The sequence below is a fragment of the Tiliqua scincoides genome, chromosome 1, assembly GCF_035046505.1.
Source record: "Tiliqua scincoides isolate rTilSci1 chromosome 1, rTilSci1.hap2, whole genome shotgun sequence".
NCBI lineage: Eukaryota > Metazoa > Chordata > Lepidosauria > Squamata > Scincidae > Tiliqua > Tiliqua scincoides.
The window spans coordinates 217,461,911-217,486,370 of NC_089821.1; the positions used below are offsets into that span (position 1 = coordinate 217,461,911).

General features: G+C 43.0%; 1 protein-coding gene across 1 annotated transcript in view; it reads right to left on the minus strand.

The window, feature by feature from the left end:
- Positions 1-24,460, minus strand: part of CNKSR3 (CNKSR family member 3) — a 69,591-nt gene that overhangs the window by 24,171 nt on the left and 20,960 nt on the right. Inside the window, exons 2-3 of the mRNA XM_066615783.1 lie at positions 16,738-16,901; positions 2,608-2,810 (exon numbers count right to left, since the gene is read on the minus strand). Coding sequence (XP_066471880.1) covers positions 2,608-2,810; positions 16,738-16,901 — 367 coding nt within the window. The remainder of the gene's footprint in view (positions 1-2,607; positions 2,811-16,737; positions 16,902-24,460) is intronic.

Here is a 24,460-nt window from a genome sequence, read left to right on the forward strand (position 1 = left end):
CCGTGGAAGCAGATAGCAAGACTACTCAGAAGGATTAAAACAGGGTATAACATCACAGTAGTCACAAGCTGTTTACAGAACTATTCACCTAGGAGCAAGCCCTTGCAAATGACTCTTGTTCCTAAGACTAGGGGCTTAGGAGGGAAACTATTAAAAGGTATCCTGAGGAGGGAACTGTCAACATGGGTGTCATCAGCAGTTCTTACATCAGTCTTCACCTTCCTGCCAGACCTTTAACTAAAGGCAGCCTAACAATCAACTCACCCTAATGAAAGGGAAAAAGATAGCCTTCCTTAATGGTTACTTTGCATTTGTTTATTTTATTGAGCTGTTTTTGTTAGCCACCTTGTGATCAATTAAGATGAAAGGCAGCATATACAGGTAAATAATTAGTACATCTGTAGGCCTGAAAAGAAATGGCCAGGGATATGGCCTTTCTAAGATGAGCAACTCTCAGTACAACCACCATCTGGCTACACAACCGGGTGGCAGCATAAGATTCGGTCATGGTCATGTTCTCCAGAGTGTGGGGCAAGCCAAAAATGCTGCTCATTATGCAAGGAATGCTACCACCATCCTGGCCCATCTCTGCTTTTCCACATGTATTTGGTAGGCATCTCACTAATAAAATCAGTGGACAACAGCTAAATACAAAAATAAGAAGGTGAAGGAGGTAGAAATCCAGAAGACCACAAAGGACAAAGAGAAGAAGAACAAAAAACCAATTAAAGAAAATTGGCAAAGTCAACTGGGGAAAATTGGGCAAAGTTAGCTGAGACTTAGTTGTTTGCTGTACATACTGTAAACTGCTTTGGTTTCCCTGGCCAAGGCAGTATATAAGGGCAGTAAATATAGAGGATTTGGCAGTTGCTGGTTTACTCCATTCTAAGTCCAGCTTTATGGCCATCTGGCAGATACTTGGCTGGTATTGTATACTGTAGCTTAATATGTTTTGCCTGGTTGTGGTGGATTAATGGTGTGGCTCTGGCTTAAATGCATATTACACATCTAACATGGTACAAATCCTGCAGAAAAGAGGAGACAACTCTTCAGACCTACGCAGCCTTTCAGTGTTCCCATCCACATTCACCTATTTCTGATAACCAGGAAAAAAAGAGGTAGAGTCTAAATCTGACTCAGTTCAGACACTGCTGGCCCCAATGGCAGGGGTAGGAAGTATGTTTTGTCCTCATTTCCCTGATTTGCCCTGTTCACTTTCTCACAGAGAGGCAAATGGCTTTCATTGACTTGTGGGAAAAAGTAAACATCGAAGAGCACTTTGCTAGTCTAGAGACAAAAACAACACTTATCTCTTGGCAAAGAATTCAAGGGATAAAACGTAAAGTAGTACAAAAACCTACAGTGTTTGCCTGGCCCAAAAGTCACCTCCAATGATCATTTATAAAGGCTCAAAAAGCAGCAATACAGTCCATTAAAATACTGATCAGCAGGCAACTGTGCTAATTGTTAACGCAATAAAATTCAAAACCCCTTCAACAACTTTCTACTTGGAGTTAGTCTTGAATAGAATTTGGCTGGCCAACTTACCTATCAGAAAAACACATTTATGAAAATTTCTTTATTCCCACATGAAATCCCCTAATAAAACCTAAGTGCTCTATCGTGATTTACTTTTGTCCAACATAGGGGAAACCCAGTAATTTACAGCTTACCTTTTTAACATAGTTTTGCAAAGAATGCAAGCTTACCTCAACACTTAAAAGGATAATTATGGCTTTCTGCGAAGGCAGCAGCTTTGGGGAACCACTGAGAAAGTCTCTGCCTACCAATTTTAGGGGGTCAAATAAGGGGGAAGCAAACCAGCATGGGCCACAATCCATACTTGCCTGAAAAAGAGCAACTGATCCAACTAGTGTTCAACAATGAAGAGTGGAAAAAGGATGTTTGTGATGGGTGGAAGAAAGGAAGCAGTAAACTGTTAAATCTAATTTCTGGTTAGAAACAGAGTCTGTTTCAGGGGTGCAACTTCATCATAGGAGTTCCACAATCTCTAGCACACATTCTGTTTCCTACACACCTTAAATCTCATAAGCAGGGACTGCGGACAGGATGCGAAAGATTTATGTTTATCTCCTAACTTGAAATACGGTTCCAATCGAGGCATTATCTGCTTGGATACGTGTCAGCTTCCACTACAGCTGTCATCGCAGAATACTGACAACTTTGGCCAGAAAATGAATGAACTTTTTTTTTGTTGTTGTGTCAGAGCTCCTTACCCCCTGGCTCCTCCAATTCCCTCATAACAAACAAAGAGGAAACAGAAAAATTCAGTCAAACTGACCACATTTTGTTGTTTAAATTATTTGAGTCAAGAATGACTGTTGAAGTGACATACTTCATACATGATGCATCTTTAGGGCAGCATACGGGAACATACTTTAAAAGCACAAAATGTACGTCAGTAGCAAGAGAAAAAAACAGGAAGGAAGGAGACGTATCTGCAATGGCTTCCCTCTTCCGTCTGCAAAACATTTTCTCCTTTTTACCAAGAGGAAAAATATGCCGAATACAGACCCTAACACATGGATTATCTTTCTAGGTTCCCCCCCCCCTTGCTTTGTTTCTTGTACATATATAATATCTTACCTGTCTAGCCATGTCAACAAGGCCTTAGCAGCACCAATGAGCTCAACCACTGAGGTAAGAAATTCATTAGGAGGTTTGCGTGAGGTATTTCCACCATAATTTGAACTTTTCCTTCGGCTGCTGATATAATTTTGCAGATTGTTGGAAGAAGCTCGTAACTTGAGAACCAAGTTCTTCATGTTGTCCGTTTCAAGGCCATAATTCTATAGGAAAAAATAGTTTTGAGAAATAAGCATTGCCACAAAATGATTCTCAAAGCACAAGGCAGACTGCCTTATGAAAATGCCAGTAATTGTCAGTTGCCACATGAAATGCCTCGTGAACTAGCTCAAAGTCTAAGTGCCTGCTCATTGGGTCAACTGACTGTCCTGCCTATCAACTGATATCTTGACAGACTTGTCAGCAACCTTGAATCGTGGCTCTGATTCCCTGCCACTAACCTCCGTTTGAAAGCAAGTACTGTATACACCAGTTTAGCGATCTTGGTTTGGATCTGGTTACTTTAGAGACATTACATTACATGAGGGTGCAATCCTAACCCCTTATGTCAGTGCTCTCCAGCACTGACATAAGGGCAATGCAGCTCTGAGGTAAGGGAACAAACATTCCCTTACTTTGAGGAGGCCTCCATGAGCGACACCCAACTGCAGGATGCAGCACATGTCCCATTGGCACTGCTATGCCAGTGCTGGAAAGCACTGACAAAAGGGGTTTGGACTACACCCTCATTCTGACAGAGTGTTCGTCATTTAACAAGATCACACAACAAGGCAAATTCACCAGAGGTATCTTCAGTGAATCCTCAAATGCAATAAAAGATATTCTCTGCTAGATAGCTAAGGTGACAAATTGTGTCCCAGTAAAGACACTGAAAACTCAAGAGTACCAAGTCTTTAATAAGAAGGTGCTCAAATTACCACTCAATTTCATTTATAATTTAGGTGGAACATATAAGGCAAGTTGAAATCTGCAATTTAAATCACCAAAGAGAAAGGCTAAATTTAAATAACTCATTTAAGTCAAGTTTGTCATGTTGTAATTCAAGCAAGTTGTCAGGGAGAGCGCATACTAATAGGTTACTATAAACAAACAATTTAAACATTAGCTTGTACTAAATAAGGCCTTTCTATTACCCAACATGTCTTTTGCATTACACAACTATGCGCAGAAATTAGGAAGGCGACTGCGAAATTAAGAAATTTCTGTGTTCACTATTTATTTACAGGCCACTCTTCTCACACAAAGGGTTCAAAGTAGCTTACAACTTTAAAAAACATTAATACAATGCAGTAAACACACTAAGCCAGGGTGTCAAACAGAATGCCGGTGGATTATATCCAGCCTGTGGAAGCTCTCCATCCTACACCATGAGAATTGGGCTTTCCCAACACGCAGTAGCAGTATTTCCACCAAGGCTCTGAGCTGGAGATATGTAAGGTAGGAGATAGGTAAGGAGTGCTATGGGGGAAGGGGTAGACCATGAGGGGTGAGAAAGGGAGAGAAAGGTGAGAAAAGGAGAAGAAAGGTGAGAAGAAAGGAAAGAAAGGTGAGAAAGGGAGAAGCAAGATGTTGCTGAGGCTCTGTGACAGCCCAGTTATCACATTACCCTTTTAGCAGCACTGCCTCTACTGAGGGACACTTTGCAGAGCACCACTCAGCTGCTGAGTTGCAATGTGACGGAAGAGGCAGTGCTGCTGAAAGGGTGGCCCATGCGATAACTGGGATTTTCCATATCTTAAAAACATTGTCAAGATTTGCAAATTTTTTCTTCCGTCATTTGCAGCTACCAAGTTCCCACAGGAGAACCAAGTGCTTATTTCTGGCCATTATCTGCTTAATGATGTCACTTCACAGCCCACAGCAGGCACCAGGAATGCTATTCAGCCCATGGGATGAAATGCCCTAAGCAGTATAAAGAGTGATGTGCTGTACTGTGGGTCAGGCACCCAGAACTTTCCAGAAGCAAGTGCAGTTTTCCAAGTAGGCAAAATAATGTTTCTCCATGAGATGGAAAGGAAATGTTCACACTGCTTGGCTGATAGCCAAATATTCATGATTTGGTACAAAAATAAAGAAAAGCTACAGTGTATCATATTTTTAACGCTTGCAGCAGAAGTCAAATATTTTTCCTGTTTTGTTTTCTTAGGACATTGAAAAGTAGGCTTTCGTGCTGTAACCTGCATGGCCATCACACCAAACACCACATACAGACAACTGCTGTAAGTCATGCTTTGGGGACTTGTTTCAGTTTTTCCAAGGTGCAATCCAGCTTAAGAGCAATGAACACTTGCAAAGTTGGTTTGACCAATGGCCATAGCCTGGTATGTACAAAACAGTGAAGGGTCTACCAAAGGCAGTGCTATCCCTACAATTCTAACTCCAAATCCCTAATGCCCTATACCAGGGGCCGACAACCTTAAACACTCAAAGAGCCATTTGGACCCATTTTCCGGAGGGGAAAAAACCTCAGGAGCCACAAAACCCTTTTGACGTCTAAAATGAAGATAATACTGCATATATAGGGGTTTTTTTTACCTTTATGCTCTTATAGGTCCCATTTTTATAATGTAGCCCCTTCTTGTATCTTTTAGTTAGCTTTGTCATACATTCTTGTCCTGTGTTTTCAGACGCCTGGTCCTCTATGGTGTTTTGCCTGATTCCAAGGCCATTCTCTGCCTGGAAAATTATGCCCACTTTAAGCAAATAGTTCCCCTTCTTTCCCCCAACAAATGAACCTGGTTCTGCCCTGCACTCCTGCTGGACCCCACCTCCAGGATAGCTCGCCTGTTCAACCTGCAGAGGTCCTCTCTCCTGCCAGCAGCTTCCCACCACTACAGCAGCCCCTTGGTCCTCAGCAGGTCTTGGGCACAGCAGCCACACTTCAAACTTCAGTGTCTCCAGCAGTCCATTAGTCACAAAGTCAGTCAGAGTATCCAGGGCAGAGTCCAAAGTCAATAAGCCAAGTCACAGTCCAAGGTCAGATTCCAAAGTAAGTCAGTCAAATTAGTCAGAGTATCCAAGTCAAAGTCAATAAGCCCAGTCAGTCTCCTCACCAACCTGCACTCCTTCTACAACCCACACCCCTCTTCCTGCCTCAGGTGCTCCTATTGCCTGAGGGCCCTATTGCCTTCAATCCCTGAGGGCCCTATTGCCTTCAAGTGGCTGCAGCTGTGCAGCACACTCTGCTGGATGCCCAGGCCTTACCCTTAAAGGGGCCACTGTTGACACCAGATCTTCCAGGATTCCAATACATATGGCGGTTATGACATCTGCTTATCTTACATGGATACTAAAGAACTCCCCCCACCTTCCAGAGGCACCCTGCTGGAATGACATAGGACACAGGCTCCAGAGGTGGGGAAGAGAAGAAGCCAGAGCTGGGGGGGGGGCAGCCACAGGCCAGCTTCTGCCCTGCCTGCCTGTCCTCCCTCCCTCCCTCCCTCACTCAGGCTGCATCCCTCTCCACATTATCCTGGCAGTAAGCCCCATTGGCTACAATGGGACTTCTGAGCAGACAAGTTGGTTGGAGCTCTCAGGTTGCAGTCCTCTCCACACTTTCCTGGGAGGAAGCCTCACTGACTACTTGTGAGTAGACCTGCATAGGAGGGGGCTGAGGCTGCAGCCCTCCACACCTTCCTGGGAGGAAGCCTCACTGACTACAGCGGGGCTTACTTGTGAGTAGACCTGCACAGGAGGAGGCTGAGGCTACAGCCCTCCACACCTTCCTGGGAGTAGCCCAGGGACAACATAGGGGTTTGCTCTCCAACAGACCTGCACGGGCTCCCACTCACCCGTCCTTGCGCTTGGCCTTGAGCAGGCTCCAAGGCTGCCATCCCAGGCACCCTTTCCTGGGAGTAAGCTTCATCCGCTGTAATGGGCCTTAAAACTGAGTAGACACACAGGATGTCTCCTCTGCTGTGGAGTAAAAGCCTCTCCTTGCACTGAGTGGGGACCTGCTTAAGGAAAGGTGGGCTGCAAGGGCTTGCAATGGCTGAGGAGGAAGGCAGCTCAGGATTGGCTGGTGGTCAGCCAGTGAAGGGCCCTGAGCTATTCCAACAGAAAAAGCCAGGAGCCTGCTGGATGCTGATTGGCTGAGCCTGCTGGAGAGTTGGGGAAGGGAAAAACAGGGAGCTTAAGCTTGCAGAGCGGGCAAAATTGAAAAGGGAAACCAATGCAGGGCAGGTGGGGGTGAAGGGAGAAGAGGGCAGTGAGCTCAGGAGGTGGAGGGAAGCAGCCTGCCCTCCCAACACAGGTGCCTCCTGTTAACCTCTTTGCCACTTTCACCGGGAGGAGCCGCAGCAGACAGCTGAAAGAGCCACATGCGGCTCTAGAGCCGCAGGTTGCCAACCCCTGCCCTATACACAGCCTGAGAAACAAACTTCCCAACCATTGAGATACGTGCCCTTTGCATCACACAGTCCTCCTGCTCTAAGTGATTTAATAAACACAGTAAGCATTTCAATAACAAACCTACCACGTTTCAAATTTTCATATAAACAAGCATGAAATATCACTCTAATGAGGATCTGAATTAGAGCTTTCCATTTCCTTTTATAGCACACCATGACATTAGTTTTTGTCATGCTGTTTGTCACCTCCCACACTCTCCAGATCTGGTGCAATTCTGCTGCCAATGGATCAGGACGCTCACAATAAAGGGTGAAAATATTTAGACAGGCTATTTTTTTTTTAAGTATAGTACGCTACTGTTTTAAGCTACTGTTTTAAGCAAGGTACAACGTTGTTGTGATATGGAACAAAACTGTACAAGCCACTGAACTTTCAGGGCCTGTTTTCAAAGCGACTGAGCATGTTATTCTACTAACAAAACAAACACCTAAATGCAAGGCAACTGTATGTACAGTTATCACAAATGAGCATGACAATGCACTATTGTACAGTGGATAATTCTGACACACAAAAAGCGAACAGTTGCACACTTTAGTCAAGATCCAAGTGAGACAAGATCATGTGCTACGAGGAATCATGTCCACAGCCAGATTTCTTTGCAGTTTTCACTACTAATAAGGAAAAGCATCATTCAGGTTTTAAAAAGGCTTGCCTTATCAACTAGAAGGGCAAGAGCTGTGGAAACTATAAAGATGCATACACGGTTCCATAGGTCAGTGGTCCCCAAATTTCTCCTTGGAAGTTGGGAATCAAATCAGTCTTTGCATTGGAGAATTGAAGGAAGCAACATGATCACCAGGATTGTGCTGCTGCCGGGGAACATAGGGTTTTTTGGGAACTTATCAGGGGCAGCGCCAGCTTCCCAGGGGGGGCAAGGTTGTCTCCACAGGGCTTCCCAAGCTTCAGAATGTCTAAAAATTGTAATCATGACCCAATTCTGGTTCTGCTATCGCAATCCTGAGTCACAATTATAATTTTTAGGCATTCTGATACTTCGGGAGTCCTGCGGAGGCATCCACGGGTTCCCCGCACCGCCTGGGAGGCTGGCACTGCCCCTGGTAAGTTTCAAAAAAACCCTTTCTTTCCTGGCAGCAGCATGATCCTGGTCATCACATAGCTGCCTTCACTCCTTCCGGCTCCTTAAGTGGGCAGTGACAGGACTTTCCCTGGCTGGTGGGTCATGACCCACCAGTTTGGGAACCATTGGGTTAGGTCAAGGTCAAACACTCATCTGAAGAACAAACCTCCCCGTTTGAATCACTGTCCATCATCAGGACTACTGGAAGCGTATATATATATGCATAGAGACAGAAGGAGATGCAAATGAATTTTGCTCCAGAATAAGCACTTCTCCCTCCCACCTTCACTCCCCAAAGGTCAATATGGTTATATTTGCAGCCTTTTTTAAATTTGAACTCTGACATTACATGCTAGTATGCTCAGGATACACTCTGGGAAGGTAACAGTTTTTGCCTTCATATTAGTGTTGAAATTATATCACTATATTAGTGGTCACATGATGAAACTTGTACATTATGTGCCAAAGCACAGAATGAGGTCCCCATAGTCACGCCACCTATAGAGTTTACAACAAAATGTCAACTTCAAATTTCTCACCTCACACAAAATTAGGACGTGTTCCAGGTGCAACCTCAATTGGGCAATAATTATTCTTGGGGTTGCACTATAAGTAGTGCAAAATTGCTTTCTAATCCCACTGTGATAACTCCCTGAAGCTCTATCCCCAGTGCAACAATGATGTTGAGGACTACATTGAAATAATCCATGCAAACTTTTCATACTCAAAAAGTCTATAATTTGTCAAATGTTGCTATTATGTTAATACTCAGGCTTTGTATTGCCAGTTTATCATTATTAGTATTTTATTATTAATGATTATATTAATGTAATGATATTAATTATTTATATTAATGATTACATTATCATTATTAATGATTATCATTAATAATAATGATAACAAAATCTGATCAATTTCATGTTTGTCTGAATATCTGATTAATTTTGGTGTGAGCATTTCAAAAAATGATGCTATTTTTGGTATATCAACAATAATTTAGCCACAATTTACGCTATGCAGTTGTATAATCCAACATGCACTACAATGCATTAGGCCAATGGTTCTCAAACATTTTAGCATCCGTATGTACCTTTAAGAATGACAACCTGAAGTGAATGTCACAGCTGGAAGTGACATCATCAAGCAGGAAAATTTTTAACACCCTAAAGTTTTAACATGGTAGCCTCACACCTATTTTAAAAAATGCATTAAAATGAATGGGAACCCACCTGAAATTGGCTCACGACCCACAGTCTGAGAAACATTGCATTAGGTAATAGGACCAACAAACCACAACATTTAAGGCAACTAAAAAAGTTTTGACAATATTAAAAAACTGATTGCCATTGGAATCAGCACCTCTGAATTGTATAGGAAACATTAAAAATTCAACTTAAACAATTTTTCACTTACAGTGTTATATCATCATTATGATTAGAGACGGCATGCAGCTTGAACCGATAAACAAGAATGCAGAAAAAGACTGCAAGTGTAAACAAGTCAAATAAATCCTGCTCTAATTTAGAGGCAAGAGTAGCACAGCTCTAGAACTCCTGGCCTGGTGCCAGCACGAAAGCCTCCTTCAGTGCAAGCAATAAGCCCTTGTCCTCCCACAGAGTGGATGAGGCTGATCTTGACACATAATCCCTTCAGATGACAAATCAGAGGGAGACGTTCTCTGCCAGAAGTCATGCGGGATGATTCTGCCTCCCTTGCTGCCTCTGACAGCAGCGGTGGTGACCAAGAGCATGGCTTGGGGCCACCCAGCAAACACCATCTACAGGTCTGTGCCATTTGGGACTTAATTTGAAACAGTACGGTAGCTGAATTCACTGTACAAAATGATGTTTGAAAGAGTTGCTAAATTCAGTTTTATATCCTGTGTCCAACAGTACCCCAATCGTTCTGGAATGTTTTCACCTTCACTTTTCTCCGATACACAAGTTGAGATTCAAGCAACAGGAAGTGCACAGGAGACTCTTCCTCTGATCATCCCCCTTGGGAAGTCACATCAGAGTTACACTGTAATGGAACGCCCTAGCTTTTCTAAAAAGGAAAAGCTGCAAAAACAGACTGGTTGGCAGACGACAGGACACAATCCATTCATGTATCACCCCTGCATATTTTGTCTTTTCAACCACAAAAAGTGGGGGGAAGGGAATACTGAATCGGTGGCTGGAAGTTCTTTCTTGGCTACCCTTTTCAACACAGATTTATTAAATCAAAAGGGAAGGCAAACAAGCAAGAGGGCAGGCAACAGGCAAACCCACTTTACTCACTCACCGGCCCCACTGCTGCAACCATGGTCACCTCTTTTCCCCTGGTTGGCCAGCAGATTCAGCTGTTCTCCATGGCTTGCACCCCCCTCCTCCACAACCTCTTCTCTGCGTGCCTCACGCTGCAATAGTGTGCATGCATGCAGAGGCCTTGCCTCTTACTGGCGTCTCTGTGCACCTGTGCAGTACTGCAACATGAAGCACACAGAGGCTGTCACTGCCACCACCTTTCCCTTGTTCCTCACACCTCCACATAAGCGCACAGAGCTATATGTATCTTCACTGGAGCAGCCCTGCTACTGTGGCGCCTGCATCTGAACTGACAGAGTGGTATTTCACACTGCTCCAGGTCATCTACAACTCTGCCTAGGACACTTCTATTGTGAATTTTTCATTTGGAACTACCTTCGTTAAAACAATTACACTGCATTAATTTGGAGATTTTATGCTGCAAGTACCAAGTTTGCCAACAGTCTTACCCAATTATTGAAAGGATACACTTCTGGAGTATCCTTATTTGTGAGTTTTTCAGTCACAATAAGAGATGCAGCTGGTTTTGATGACTGATTCCCCTATACATGGTTTAGTTCAGCATTTCCCAAACTGTGGGACACAACCCACTAGTGGGTCAAGACCTGACTTTTAGTGGGTCGTGGGCCCACTGTGACCAGGAAGCTGCAGATTAAAATGGTGCACGGCCTGCTTTGTTGGCCATGTTGCATCATTTCCCGGTCCAAAAATGGAGTTGTAACCCACTGGTTGTGACGCTCAGTTTGAGAACCATAGGGTGACACCGCCAATGAAGCAGGTCATGTGCCATTTTCCTCTGCAGCTTCCAGGCCTCAGCAGGCCCCAGAACCACCATGCATGACACAAGATAAGAAACTCCAGAACCCCGGTTTTAGTTGATTCAAGCCTATGCAGTGAGGAACTATTTCTTTATATTGTCCCAGTGTGCAAATGATGGGTGTTTGTTTGGAGCTTGCCCCCCTCCTTTTACCCATTTTGAGTTTTAAAGAAGAAGATGTTTTGTTATATGTTCCCAAAAGAATTATTTGAAACATGTTGGGAATGTCAGTAAAAAATACATCATTTTGGGCAGCTGTTCTTTTTTTCTTTTCAAGCAGTCTTCCCTCCCACCTTCACTCTTGAAAAGACACACATGTCTGGCTCTGAATCAAATGCGGACTGTTTCTCTTTTCCACCCCAAATGCTGCAGACAGGCAGTCTGCTTTTGTTTTTCAAGTCTCCATAGTATGCAATTATGCTTAGTTGGTGCTTATTATATGCTTTTATTCTTCTTTAAAACGAATTACATTGACAAATTTACTCCAAGAAGAGAATAAGGCAAGAGACTTTGAATAAGAGAATAAGGTGAGATACATGGGTTCTAGCCAATCAACTCTACTGATTACTACTGATTACTGTGTACATCTCTGAGAAGAAAGAATACCTTTCTGATTGACACAAGAGTCATTCAACCAGCACCTCTGCTACAAATCAGAAAAATAGGTTTCTCCCAAGTTCAAACCTGGAGAAAAGATGGGATATACATCTAGAATTCACAAGCACACCACTGAAATTATGCAAGTCTCTTCAGTGATACACAATTCACTGCATGCCACATTGTGTGTACCTGGGCTGGCACAGACACACAGGAGCCACACTTTGAGGGACTCAAGCCCATCCCTTAGCTGGTGGGGTAAAATTCTGTGTTCAGGCACATGAGTCAGCTTTTTGAATTATTTGGAAATTGAAATAAACAAGTCAGAAGGAACAGCATGTATAAAAATGTCTGCAATGCCATCATCTCCCAAGAGTCACTGCTTTTCAAATGCTTTTCATTTCATTTGGTGAGTACCACTTAATCTTAGAATATATTTATAGAAATATATTTTTTTTAAATCAACATGCCCTGAATCACTTTACAAGAATTTGTTCTCGCGTATCAACCCCTTTGACATAAATATTACTGTCTTCAGATAACAAATAAGGAAACTGGAGATGGAGGAAAATGGAGAGAAGATCACCAACATGAGCATCCATCAGTTCATTTGAGCATCATCTTTAGAACCTTAAATTCCTAGCACATTCGCCAATCATCCTTCCTCTGTTTTACAAAAGGAAATGGAATGTTCTCATTTGACTTAAATTGATACACACACAGCTTTGGAACCATTCTAAGGTCAAACATTCCTGTCTCGTTAATCATTAATCTGAATAGCTGCAGATCCAATTGCCTGAGTTTCCTAAATGTTTGTTACAGCTTACGTACACCAAATACTCAGCACTATGGTTATTCAACCCACCACCAGAATCAAGAGTTAATATTCAGACCCTTTCATAAAATATGGTACTGGAGTGACAGATCTAAGTTTTAAGCTACAAAGAAGTCCCATTCTTATTATTTACTATGTACGCAACATGTCAAATGGCAGCATTTTTTAGCCATTTTTATCTCCTTCAACTTTCTAGCAATCTCTCAGTTCAGTAAGTTGGAGCAAGTAGAGGTAGGATTTGACTGCTACTTTTAGACAAGCACATCTCTACAACGTGCAATCGCATTTTCCAATGCTCAGAAAAGGGAAATTCAGAAGGACACAGTGCAAGACACCTAAAATCTGCCCTATGCTGCCAACAGAAGGAGGGACACCTTCACAGCTCGGCCACAGGAACTTGCCACGGAATGCTGCATGACCCAAACACACACAAAATAGTTAGATCTAAGGTTGAAGCTTATTTTATGAAGGATCAATAAAGGAACTTGTAGGAGACAGAAAACACAGGTTTGGGTTCTAGCAGACATCCAGCTCTGACCGCTGTATCCCTATTAATTTAAGTAAGGCAGAAGAATAGAATGTTCTCAGGTGGGTGCCACGTCTATTATTTCAGACAGCAGAGCATACAGTCACCTCAGCATTTCACCAGATACTTTCTGCTTTGCATAATACTAGCTCTGGTATGAAGGACACCACTCCTTCGTTAAAGCAGGCTTTCTTGGCACCCCTTGTAAAAAAAAAAAACAACCAACGTTTTGCAACTATATAATTACAAAAGTGGGGGGAGGGAGTATATATGCCAGTCATTTCAAACAAGTCATCCGATTTGTTACCAGTCACTGCATTCTTTCCTCCTTGTTTATCCAACACAAATTATTTCTGTTCTCCTCTTTGGAAACAAGAGCACATTTATACCAGGAGTCAATGACTCTGCCCATTTTAAGAAGAATACACTCAAATGCAAGAAGAGTTACATAACGAACTGAATGTAGCCCAGTAAGGGCAAGCGAATGACCGAGCATTCTTTCCCACCATTCTCAATGATGAAACTGTATATGCTGTTGGCAGCGGTTCACAGAATTTCAACAAGGCCATAGCCAAAGCGTGTCCCTGTCGCAAAGTACACTGTATCCAACACAATACCACGAATGCAAGAGGAATGAAAGAAAATACATATCCCAGCAGATTTGTAAACATTTGGCATATGGGGGAAAAAGTCACCCATGTGCCACAAAATAATATATTCTCCCATTTGTACTGCTATGCTATCAAGATCACAAGAGCTACTCAACCTTCATCCAAAGCAGATAGGATAAGGCAGGGGTGCCCAAACCTCGGCCCTGGGACCACTTGCGACCCTCAAGGACTCCCAATCCGGCCCTCAGGGAGCCCCAGTCTCCAATGAGCCTCTGGCCCTCCAGAGACTTGCTGGAGCCTGTGCTGGCCTGATGCAACTGCTCTCAGCGTGACAGCCAAATGTTTGACCTCTTGCGTGAGCTGTGGGACAAGGGCTCCCTCCACTGCTTGCCATTTCACATCTGTGATGCAGCAGTGGCAGCAAAGGAAAGGCTGGCTTTGCTTTGTGCAAGGCCTTTTATATTCCTTGAGCTATCACAAGACCGTCATTCATTCATTCAAGTTCCATCTCCAATAACTTCATTTATGTAAATTTATTCAAATTTGAAATGTAAATTAATTCTTTTTCCCGGCCCTTGACACAGTGTCAGAGAGATGTGGCCCTCCTGTCAAAAGGTTTGGACACCCCTGCGATAAGGTACAGAAGTTGCTATTCTAAATGTTCAATTCACACTCTCCATCTAAGTACCCCCTTACACAAAGGGACCAGTCTCAAAGATACATTGGTTAAGTTTTAAAACTAACTTGTAGTCCCCTTCATTTGTGAACATGAAGGGTCTGGATATACAATATAGCTTAAGACAGATGTGACTAACCTTTTTGACAAAGTTGCCACAAGCCAAGTCCAATGTACTAGATAGCAAGACTCTACATAACCAACCAATCTGTACTACCGCTAGTCTCCTGAGACAGGGAGCAGGCAGTAAGATAGCGATGGAGGAAAAAATGCATGAATTTGTATAAGTACCAGGTCTGGTCACAACCAAGCCCACAGCTCTCCAGCTCCTATTCAAGTGTGCCACTATCTGTTGCTGCCTATACCACTTGGAGCAAAGGGAGCCATGTGGAGGCCAAAGTGGAGTGCCACTTGGAGCCATGCAATAGCAAAGGAAACAATTGTAAAGAAGACACAGGTGTGATGTGAAAGGAATGGCAAAGAACAAGAGTCGTAACAAAGGCACCATCTATTCCATGATTCAGAAGAATGCCACACAACTGCAGAATTTTGTATCACAGAAGGAACCGTTTTCATTTTAAAAACAAATAAAGCAAGTTGCTAGTCCTCATGACTACAACCATCACTTAAGCCTCTCTCAGAATCTAGAGGAGGGAGCAAGAGGATTTCTAGTCTAGGGTGTAGCTTTAGGCTTTCCTGGATCCTTGCTTCTACTCATGACCAATGCAAAATAAGCAAAGTTGTTTAAGCTTACTTGGTTTAGATTGGACATAGCATTCAGCTTTTCTTGGAACAGAATTTGGATTTTCAAAGGGTAGCACTGGTTTGATTTTTAAAGGCAGACTATGTGTGTATGTATGTACATACGTATACACACACAAGGCCACTCTTCAAGAACTGTAAAGGGTGCAAAATAATAATTTGACCACTTCAACTCTATCAACATGTAAAAGCCACATTCCAGCACATCTTATGTGTAGCTGCAATACTTATTTAAAGATTCATATTCAGCATGATGCAGTCTGTACCACAGTACAGGAGCTGCTTATAAAACAAGCAAGAGAACACTTCACACTAGCAATCCATGAAACTAACACCACAATAAGGTAATACTGCATGTACAGCAAAGCAGCAATAAAACTACCAGAGAAAAACACTAAATTAAACACAATGCAAATAGTTAAAACACAGACGAATAACCTACTGGAAAAGCAGGTTCACCCAGCCACAAAGCAAAAATATCAGCAAGGGGGCCTGATGCACTCTACTGGGAAGGCGCAAGTATAGACAGAGCCCAGCCAGTGCCCCACAGTCCTCACCTCTGCAAAAGATGGGAAATGGAACACGTCCAAGAGGATGGGTAGGAGGCACTCCCTAAGCGTGCAACTTCTAGACAGCTCACGGCTTTAAAAGGTCATCACCAGTTCATTTAATTGGTCTCAGAAGCAGACACTGCAGGTAAGTGAAGATTTCAGGATAGCATGCTCTCTGCAATTCTCTCCCACAGATGAGTCACAGCATTCTGTAGTTCACAGGCAGTCCACACAGAGGACTTGAGAGTAGACTAAACAGGAGGCTGCCAAAGCATGAATGACTGCAGCAACATCTTATCAGATAAGACTGCAGCCAGTTCACTAAACTGGTACAAAGCGGTCCTAGTCACTGCCACCACACTATAATCCAGAAGTGGCACAGGAGTCAAGCACCTGTCAACCTTGCCGATGCAAGACGCGAGCCACTATCTAGGACAGGTAGAGCCATAGTCCCACCAGCTTTGGGATGACATTCCACTATCATTTCTGTCTTGCCTGGATGATCCAATTATCTGATTTTCTTGCCTGAGAAATATGAGAGTTTTGTGATCAATTCTCTGTGCCATGCCTGAAAGCAGTTACAAACTGGCTTTCAGGAATCGTGCAGAGAATTGGCCACAAAATTCACAAACTCCATGTGTCCAGCACGTTCAACACTAAGGGCAGCATGACTTCAAATTAGTACCCACTGCATGGACTGGCGCATCATGCACTTACTGCAAACTATATCCAAAAATACGTTTCACCGTTAAAGAGACTTGCATCCTGGATACTAGTCAGCATTATTGCTCAATTTCACCTGGTTCACACTAGATATAATCCACTGAAGAGCATCAGGGGAGTGGAGAAACAGTATTTCTCATCACAAATGATCTCATCATCATGGTGAAAGAAGAAAGGAAAAGAGGAGGGAGGAGGAAATTTCAACATCATGACACCATATTTAATTGCGTAAACTGACCAGTGCACACAGGAGATCCACAGCCTCTAAAACGAGCTCTTGATGTCCAATCCGTGCGATACCCAACTCTTCAAGATCCTGGTGAGAAATCTGTAACAGCTGAGCACCATTTATCTTCTCACGTTCAAATTTTTGGACGTACTGCTGCAGGCAATCATCCAACCCTAAATAATAAAAAATCATATTAAATATATTTCTCTTTCACACACACACACACACACACACACACACACACACAATTTTTTCTTAAGCAACCGTCTGGCACTTTTATTCTCCAGCTGTTGCTTAAACAAAGTACTGTGTGGAGGAAATCATCCAGACCCCAGACTCTTTTATCCACCAAGATAAATATTTTAAAAATAAAAGCGAGAGGGTCAGAAAAATAAGAAAACAGGACAGGCCATAAACATCCTCCCATTTACCATTTCATAAAAGATTAGGGTGACCTCTTGTATCTCTCATTAGGATTATGTATTAGACTAGAATGATGAACAACACTGAATCTTCACAGATTTAAAGTTCTTTTTAGAGAAAATTCTAAACTTGGATCCAAGCCACAGCTATCACTCCTAAGTATCTACTCTTTCTTTGGCAAAAGGAATACTATCATTCTGTTATAAAAGATATCACGTAACAGGGAATTATTGAAACACTGGAACGCTAAGGAAAACAATGCAAGTGTTATCAATCCACCCATTCAACTGTGCAAAAGCGTCTTTGTTCGGGAAAATTCCTCTGCAGGATGGCCATCAGATAATCGAAGTGGGACGCGTAACAAAGAAACCCATAATGGAATGGTTTAGCAGAAAGAAACATCCAACCTCAATTCTTGGGCAATTTGTACAACATGCTGAAGGCATTCGCCAAACAGAATGCAGTGAGTCAATATTATTGAATATATTCAATATTATACAACATAAAAAAATATTAATATCCTTTACAATTTAATCAAGTTAACCTTTTATACCTGTGAAGAAGAGGGAAAATGCCATGTCCCATGCCAAGTCTTGTTCACTTCGTTGGCACTCAAATGAAAATGCTACAACGTTATTAAAACAAAAAAATCCTACATTTTCATATCAGTGAGCGCTGTATTGTCCTTCTGCCTCAATGCTGGGGCAAAGACACAGGATAGTGCTGAACTTCCTGATGAATAAGCAACGTGACCGTTTTTGGGGCAGCTTCTAAGAACCACAACATCCCCCTCCTCAAAAAAGCAGACTTGCACACAAATATGAAGTTGCTTTGGCTGAGTCAGACCATTGGCTCATCTAGTTTAGAACTATCTACTACACAATAAGTGGCAGGGGCTCTTCACGGTTTTAAACAGGAGTCGTTTCCAGACCTACTTGGATGGAGATATCAGGGACTGAACCCAAGACCTTCACATGTTCCAACACTAAGTGGTGGGATCTTTCCCAAACGTTCCCACTATCCCAAAAAACTTTCCCAACCACAAGATTACACCCTTGCTTTCTAAATTAATTAATTCAGCATACTACTGAACTCCAAGTTTATATTTAATTTACTAAGCTAGTTTAGAATCACTACTCCACATATAAACATGCAACAAAAGAGTAGAAAAAAATCAGTTCTTAACCACTCCTAATTACAGTTTACATATGAAGTCAAATTAAGCTGGGGGGAGCAGTTCAGCTATACCCCAATACAGTGATATTTTCTCAGAACATTTTTTCAGGCACACCAACACACACACACCCCTCCCTTGTCCTAAACAGTGCCAACAGTGGAAGCCAATCTGTACATTCATTTCTTTCTACAAACTTACTGATCTCATCATTTAAATGAACTGGGTCCATCATACAAGAAATCTACTTGTACACCTGAATCTCCCAATCTGCATTAAACAGTCTTGGACTGCAAACCCTCAAGGAATGTTTAACTACTCTGCTGTGACTGCTCCTTCATTTGTCCCAAATAATGTGCCCAGGCTACTGTACAATCCCAAACTGTTGACGGAGTTGCCCGAAGACATCTTTTGCACACATCAAATATATTCATGTGTCTGTTCAAAATAGACCTCAATAAAATGTGGGAGAATCACTCATGAGACACACGAACACCGGATGAGCTCTAGGTGGAAAGGGAAAACAGAAGCCGATCTGGATCCCTAGACTAGATCCCCACTGGATCAAGCAGCAATTTGAACACATGGGCTGAAGAGGTATGAAATGTTGCATTCTCTGAGAAGGATTTGTGCAGTCAGGTCTGTATTTAAAGACATGTTTCTTCAGCGTACCATTCCTGGACAGGGAATTGGAGGGAAAAGACTGAAACAATAAAATAGTCATTGAAATGAGAGAGATCTGAGTCCAGGCCAGCTGCAGAATAAGGTCAAGAGAAGTTCACAGCACCATGAAGCAGCTGTGGCAGGTGCAAAGAGAGGAAAAAATGGTGCTGCATCCAAACAACAAACCGAAGACAAGTTGCTACTGGGCCTCTGTTTTGCCACTTACATGGCACAAGTGATTTAACAGCACAATCCTATCCAATTTTCCAGCCCTGATGCAGTAGCAATGCTGTGCTGAGATAAGGGAACAAGCATTCCCTTGAGGAGACGATGGTCCCCTCACTGCAGGATGCAGGGCCTACCCCCTTGGCATGGCTGCATCAGTGCTGGAAAGCTGGATAGGATTAGGCCCTATGGAGAACATGATTTTTGCTGGTTTGGGGTCATCATCAATCGCATATTCATCTAGGAAAGTTCAGACGTTACAGGAAGTGGCTTCCAAACAGCATGGCAAGAGCGAAGTAGTGTCATCTGATCATCCGTTTTTCTAGCATGCAAAGAGGATTCTTGGTCAGGGGTTCTGAGATCATATCTAAGCAAAACATTTGGGCAGCTCAGTCCGAACAGCTGCGGGGCCACGGATGCAGTGGCACCAAAATGGTGACCACTGTACCCAGCAACCCCGCAGGGACTGTGCGACCTCCTTGGAGGAGGGAACTTTTCTCCTCTTCCCCCACATAAAGGCACAGGGGCCACAATGGGTCTCCTCCAGTCTGCGCTGGCTATCTTGCCGGCACAGATTAGAGGAGTTCCACGTTGGGCTTTTCAACACGAGATCCAGAGGAGCAGGGTTTCGCTGGTCCAGTTCCTCCCCCCACCCTGGAGCACCTCCCCTCCCACCCAGAAACCCCACACTGTCAGCTAGCAGTGTGCCTTACTGCAGGTGCTCCCCGGTGTCAGCCTCTTGGCACTGGGTCTAGTGCCAACTGACAGGGGTTCAGCGCTGGCAGCCCTTGCTCTCCCAGTGCCATAAACAGGATTTATGCACGTTTACAGCACCCAGAGCAGGTGTTGGAGCTCAGTGCCGGCCCTGAGAGGGTATAGGATTGGACCCTAATGATGCCAATAAAGGTTGGTGGAGTTGGAGTTGGATTGGACCCTAAGTTAGGAAACAAGCTGTCCAGTGAATCATGCTCAAACACAACACCACGATCTTTGCAAGTGCACTTACTGTAGCAGTTTTGATGTGAATGGTGGTCACCACTCCTCAATTCAACCATCATTTTCTTGTGGCACTCTGAACAACACACAAGGGAAATGCATCTGCTGATCTTTAAACAGTTTTTGCCCATATAAGACCAAGCAGACCTGATCTTATATGAAAGAAACTTGCAACCATTTTTAGTATGAAGCTGCTGTTTCCCAACAGAGAATAATGGCTGATGTTACTCAAGCTGCTACTCACGAACTTAAAGAGTACAAGACAGGCAGTGGGATAGCACAGCTGCGGCAGGAAGGGAAAGAGAGTAGCAACCTACAGTGGAAAGCAGAGGAAGGAAAGGGATGGTAGTTCTTTTCCAATTAACCAAGTAGCTAGTTTGCACCAACAAACCTCCAAAAAAAGTATGGGCCTGGAATCCTAGAGCAAAACTGTGAACAGAAATCTATACACCATACAAGACGCTTGAAGGATTTGAGCCCATACCCAAAATTCCAGCTATGCAATAAGTCCAAGAAAGAGATGATGGGAGGTTTCCTTTTGTTCTTCTTAGCTGGAGTCACTACACTCTCGTATTCTCAACTGAAATCTTGTTAAGCTTGGCCTTTCAAACTGAAGAATTACAAGTAAAATAACTGGGGGGGGGGAATGGAAAGTCACATTGACACTTGAGTATCAACAGTGGATATGAACAGTATCAGCAACATTGCAGAGAGCTACTTTCCCATCCCAGAGGAACTCTCTCTCTCAGGAAAGCAACCTCCGATCTCATATACCATATACCAAATAGCTTTGGAAACACCCAAGTTTCAGATGCTGTGAACAATTCAACTGTGGGGGGAGTGGACAAGAACATTGCTATTCAAGAAACATACCTCCAAGCCTAATTCTGGTCACATGAAACTAGCTGCACAATTGTTTGCTTTGTAGCCATCTACCAGAAGGTATCTAGAGCGATTATGTAGGAAGAACGCCAGTTATTCATGTCGAGTACCAGCAATAAAATTACACCACCCTAAATATAAGCCTGAGAAATTTTGCACTATTTTCCAAGACACGGTTGTGTATGGAGGGTTCAGCCCAATACATACCCAAGCTATCCCAAGGGTGTTCAGTTAGTCACACATGACTCAGAACACACCTCTCTTGTGCTCTTCTTCAACACAGCTTTACATTGTCACACAACAGCCTACTTTTGCTACAAGGTAATTGAAATATGGATGATAATACGGCGCAGCGAAGAGCAGAAAGTGAGATAATCATAACTTAACTATAACTCAGATATGGTTATAAATAAGGCGATAGGTGGGAAAATCATAACGGTTAAACAAAACGAAGTACAGTTCACCTCATACTTAAGTCATTTATTTCAGCAAAGCTTAAGAATGTGGACCTGTTTGCTAGATTGTGCCCCAAGACACCCACTTGAATTTACTCCCACCAGGATTCTCCAATTAATTCAGTAGCATTCTATTAGCGCAGGTCTGGTAAATCCTATTTTCATGTAATCCTATTACATGAATTACAGACTAGAAGAGTCCTTGCTTCTGCCCAGGAAATGTGCAACTTCTCTACCCACATAGGACCAACAGCAATCAATGGTATGATCAGCATGACCCCTTTGTGGCTTGGGTACACTGAGCATGTGGAGTCCGTGTGCTCATACGTCCAGAGAGTTTTGGATGAGTTTCACCCTCTCCAATGCTCTTGTTCTCGTTTCACTGTCCCCCTTAGCAGACCCAGAAATAATTGCTGTGCACTCCCCTGACATAGACAAGCCATTTGGGAGTCCTAACGTAGCTCAACATGTAGCTTCAGCTAAAATGGAAATCAGCGAAGTGAGATTCCAGCGGAAGATAAGAAATGAAACAAAAGCACCACGAATGAAACAGGATAGCGGGGCAAAGACCAGAAAGAGAGACAACACAACACTTTGCACCTGACAAATCACTCATAATGTTAAATCTTTTCAATGAGGTGAAAGGACTGTGTGCAAGGAAACCAAGAAGTGCAAAAAGTGACTGACTATGAACTGCACTACAGAGTGTGATGAATACCAACAGCGGATTGCATGGCTGGGGACTGCAAGGCAGAAATATTAACTGAATTAGTAGCAACACTCTTTCTGAGCCACTGCATCCTACTCTGCTCGTAGAGTGGTGAAAATCCACCAGCAAGAGTCAGATTTAGATCAAATAATCTGGTTTGCCATCAACAGTTCCAGTACAAAAACAGTGAGTCCAGGTTCATGTCACAGCTCTGTGATAGACTCACTGGCTGGTCTTGAAGAAGCCACTGTTTTGGTTTCAGTTCCCCACTTGGATCAGTCAGTTCCTCTGAAGAGGTAAGGTGAGGAAGGAGACACTAAAGCTCAACAAGCCCTTTGCACACAGAATGAGTAATACAGATGAATTGCCAAACTGTGTTCTGGTTCCACATGAGGTCCAACCACCTGCAAAACCAGATAAAGAATCACTGGGGCTGGGAAACTAAGGGAAGAGGCTCTCAGCCCAGCAATCAAATACCTCCACGTTTCACTGCATCTGACAGATCTGAAGAAGTTAAACAGCCAATCCAGTTTTGAGGAACATCTTACCAACGTGCTACATTTGCTCAAAATGCAATCTTAGCACATGTGAGCCCATTCCAGATTTAAACAAACTTCAGATTTAAACAAACTCAAAAGCAGCTCGTTTACAGATTTGCTGCAGACACCTGACATTTCAAGTTTCAACAGAGCCAGTTACAAAGACTGGCTTCTTTCAACAACTGTATGCAGCATTAATTGAACGAAAGAAACACCTGCCCACAAGGGCAAGCCCAGACAGTTCTAATGCCATCATAAAACTGCCTTGACAGATATTGTCCCTCAATCAGTTTTGGCCTATCGCCTATTGAATGCTGTACAATTGTAGGGGCCCAAACTGGTAGCCTTCAAGTTTTCTTTTGTGCTTCAGATCTATAGTTCTGTGATGTTCACAAAAGTCTAAAAAATTGTCTCTTGTTATTTTTTCAAAACTTTTATAACCAAGGGTGAAAACACTTTGCAAACCTTAGAAGCAAAGGACGGGATGCTCCTTTATCACCATCTAGTTTTGCCACACATATTATCTACAGAAAACTGGCACTTTTGCACTACAAGCCTGATGCACTTGACTTGGGAGCAAGGTGCTTTAAACACAGTAGGACTTACTTCTAAGTAAACATGCATGGAATGGCATAAAGCAGTGGTTCCCAAACTTTTTAGCACCAGGACCCCACATTTTCAAATGACAATCTGTCGGGACCCACCTAGCTTTATGAGCCTTTAAAAAAAGGTTTTTCACTTTACCAGCTGCTCAAGCCTCTGCTTTCATCCTTTTTACTATTGCGGGGTGGAAACTGCCTTCCTGAGCAGCCCTAAAGGCTGTCCAGACATTCGCTGCTGCCTGATTTATAAATGCCAAGAGGTGTGACCATAATGATGATTGGGCAGCAGTGCTCTCCCCCCTCCCATTAGCAGCTTGTCTAACCCTTGAAGCACATAGCCTAATCTGCCCTGTCAGTTTCACGACCCACCAAAAACTGGGTCGCAAAACACTGGTGGGTCCTGACCCGCAGTTTGGGAAGCACTGGCATAAAGTCACATGAAAGTTGTGATGTTTGGGACAACTCTATCCTATTCAGCGTAAGTCCTGGGATGAACTGGCCTAATATTGAAATACTGATCTAGATCAAGAAATGAATTTGTCATCGACACCATACATTCTACTACAATATATTTTTGCTATCATGAGGAACTAGACTGGAAAGCACTTAGTTTTGCTACCAGCTTCTCAAAGTCTGCCATTTCTTTCCATTTGCCATTGCCTATGTCCACTGATGTGACATCACACACTAGCCAAAACAAAACACATATCTTATACTCTCAGACGTGGGCCACTACTGCTGAACTGGTACTACCGCTATCTGTACAATTTGTCTGGATTTCAGAATAACTACATAAATACAATAATTATTTATTTATACAGGTATTTATATACCGCCTTTCTCTCTTTTCACTGTTACCCATGCAGGAGTCTGTTGGCCTCTCTGACATTTTTCAACAGTGACTGCACAAGTACACACCACAGAGCAGAGAACGTACTCCCTGCATCTGCACTGTACATAAGAATGAACTAAAGACCTTCTAGTGTTCACATGAAAAAATAAGTCTTAGACAAAAACGTCTGATTTCTGAATAGTCTGGATTTTGGGTGACGGATAATGGGTAA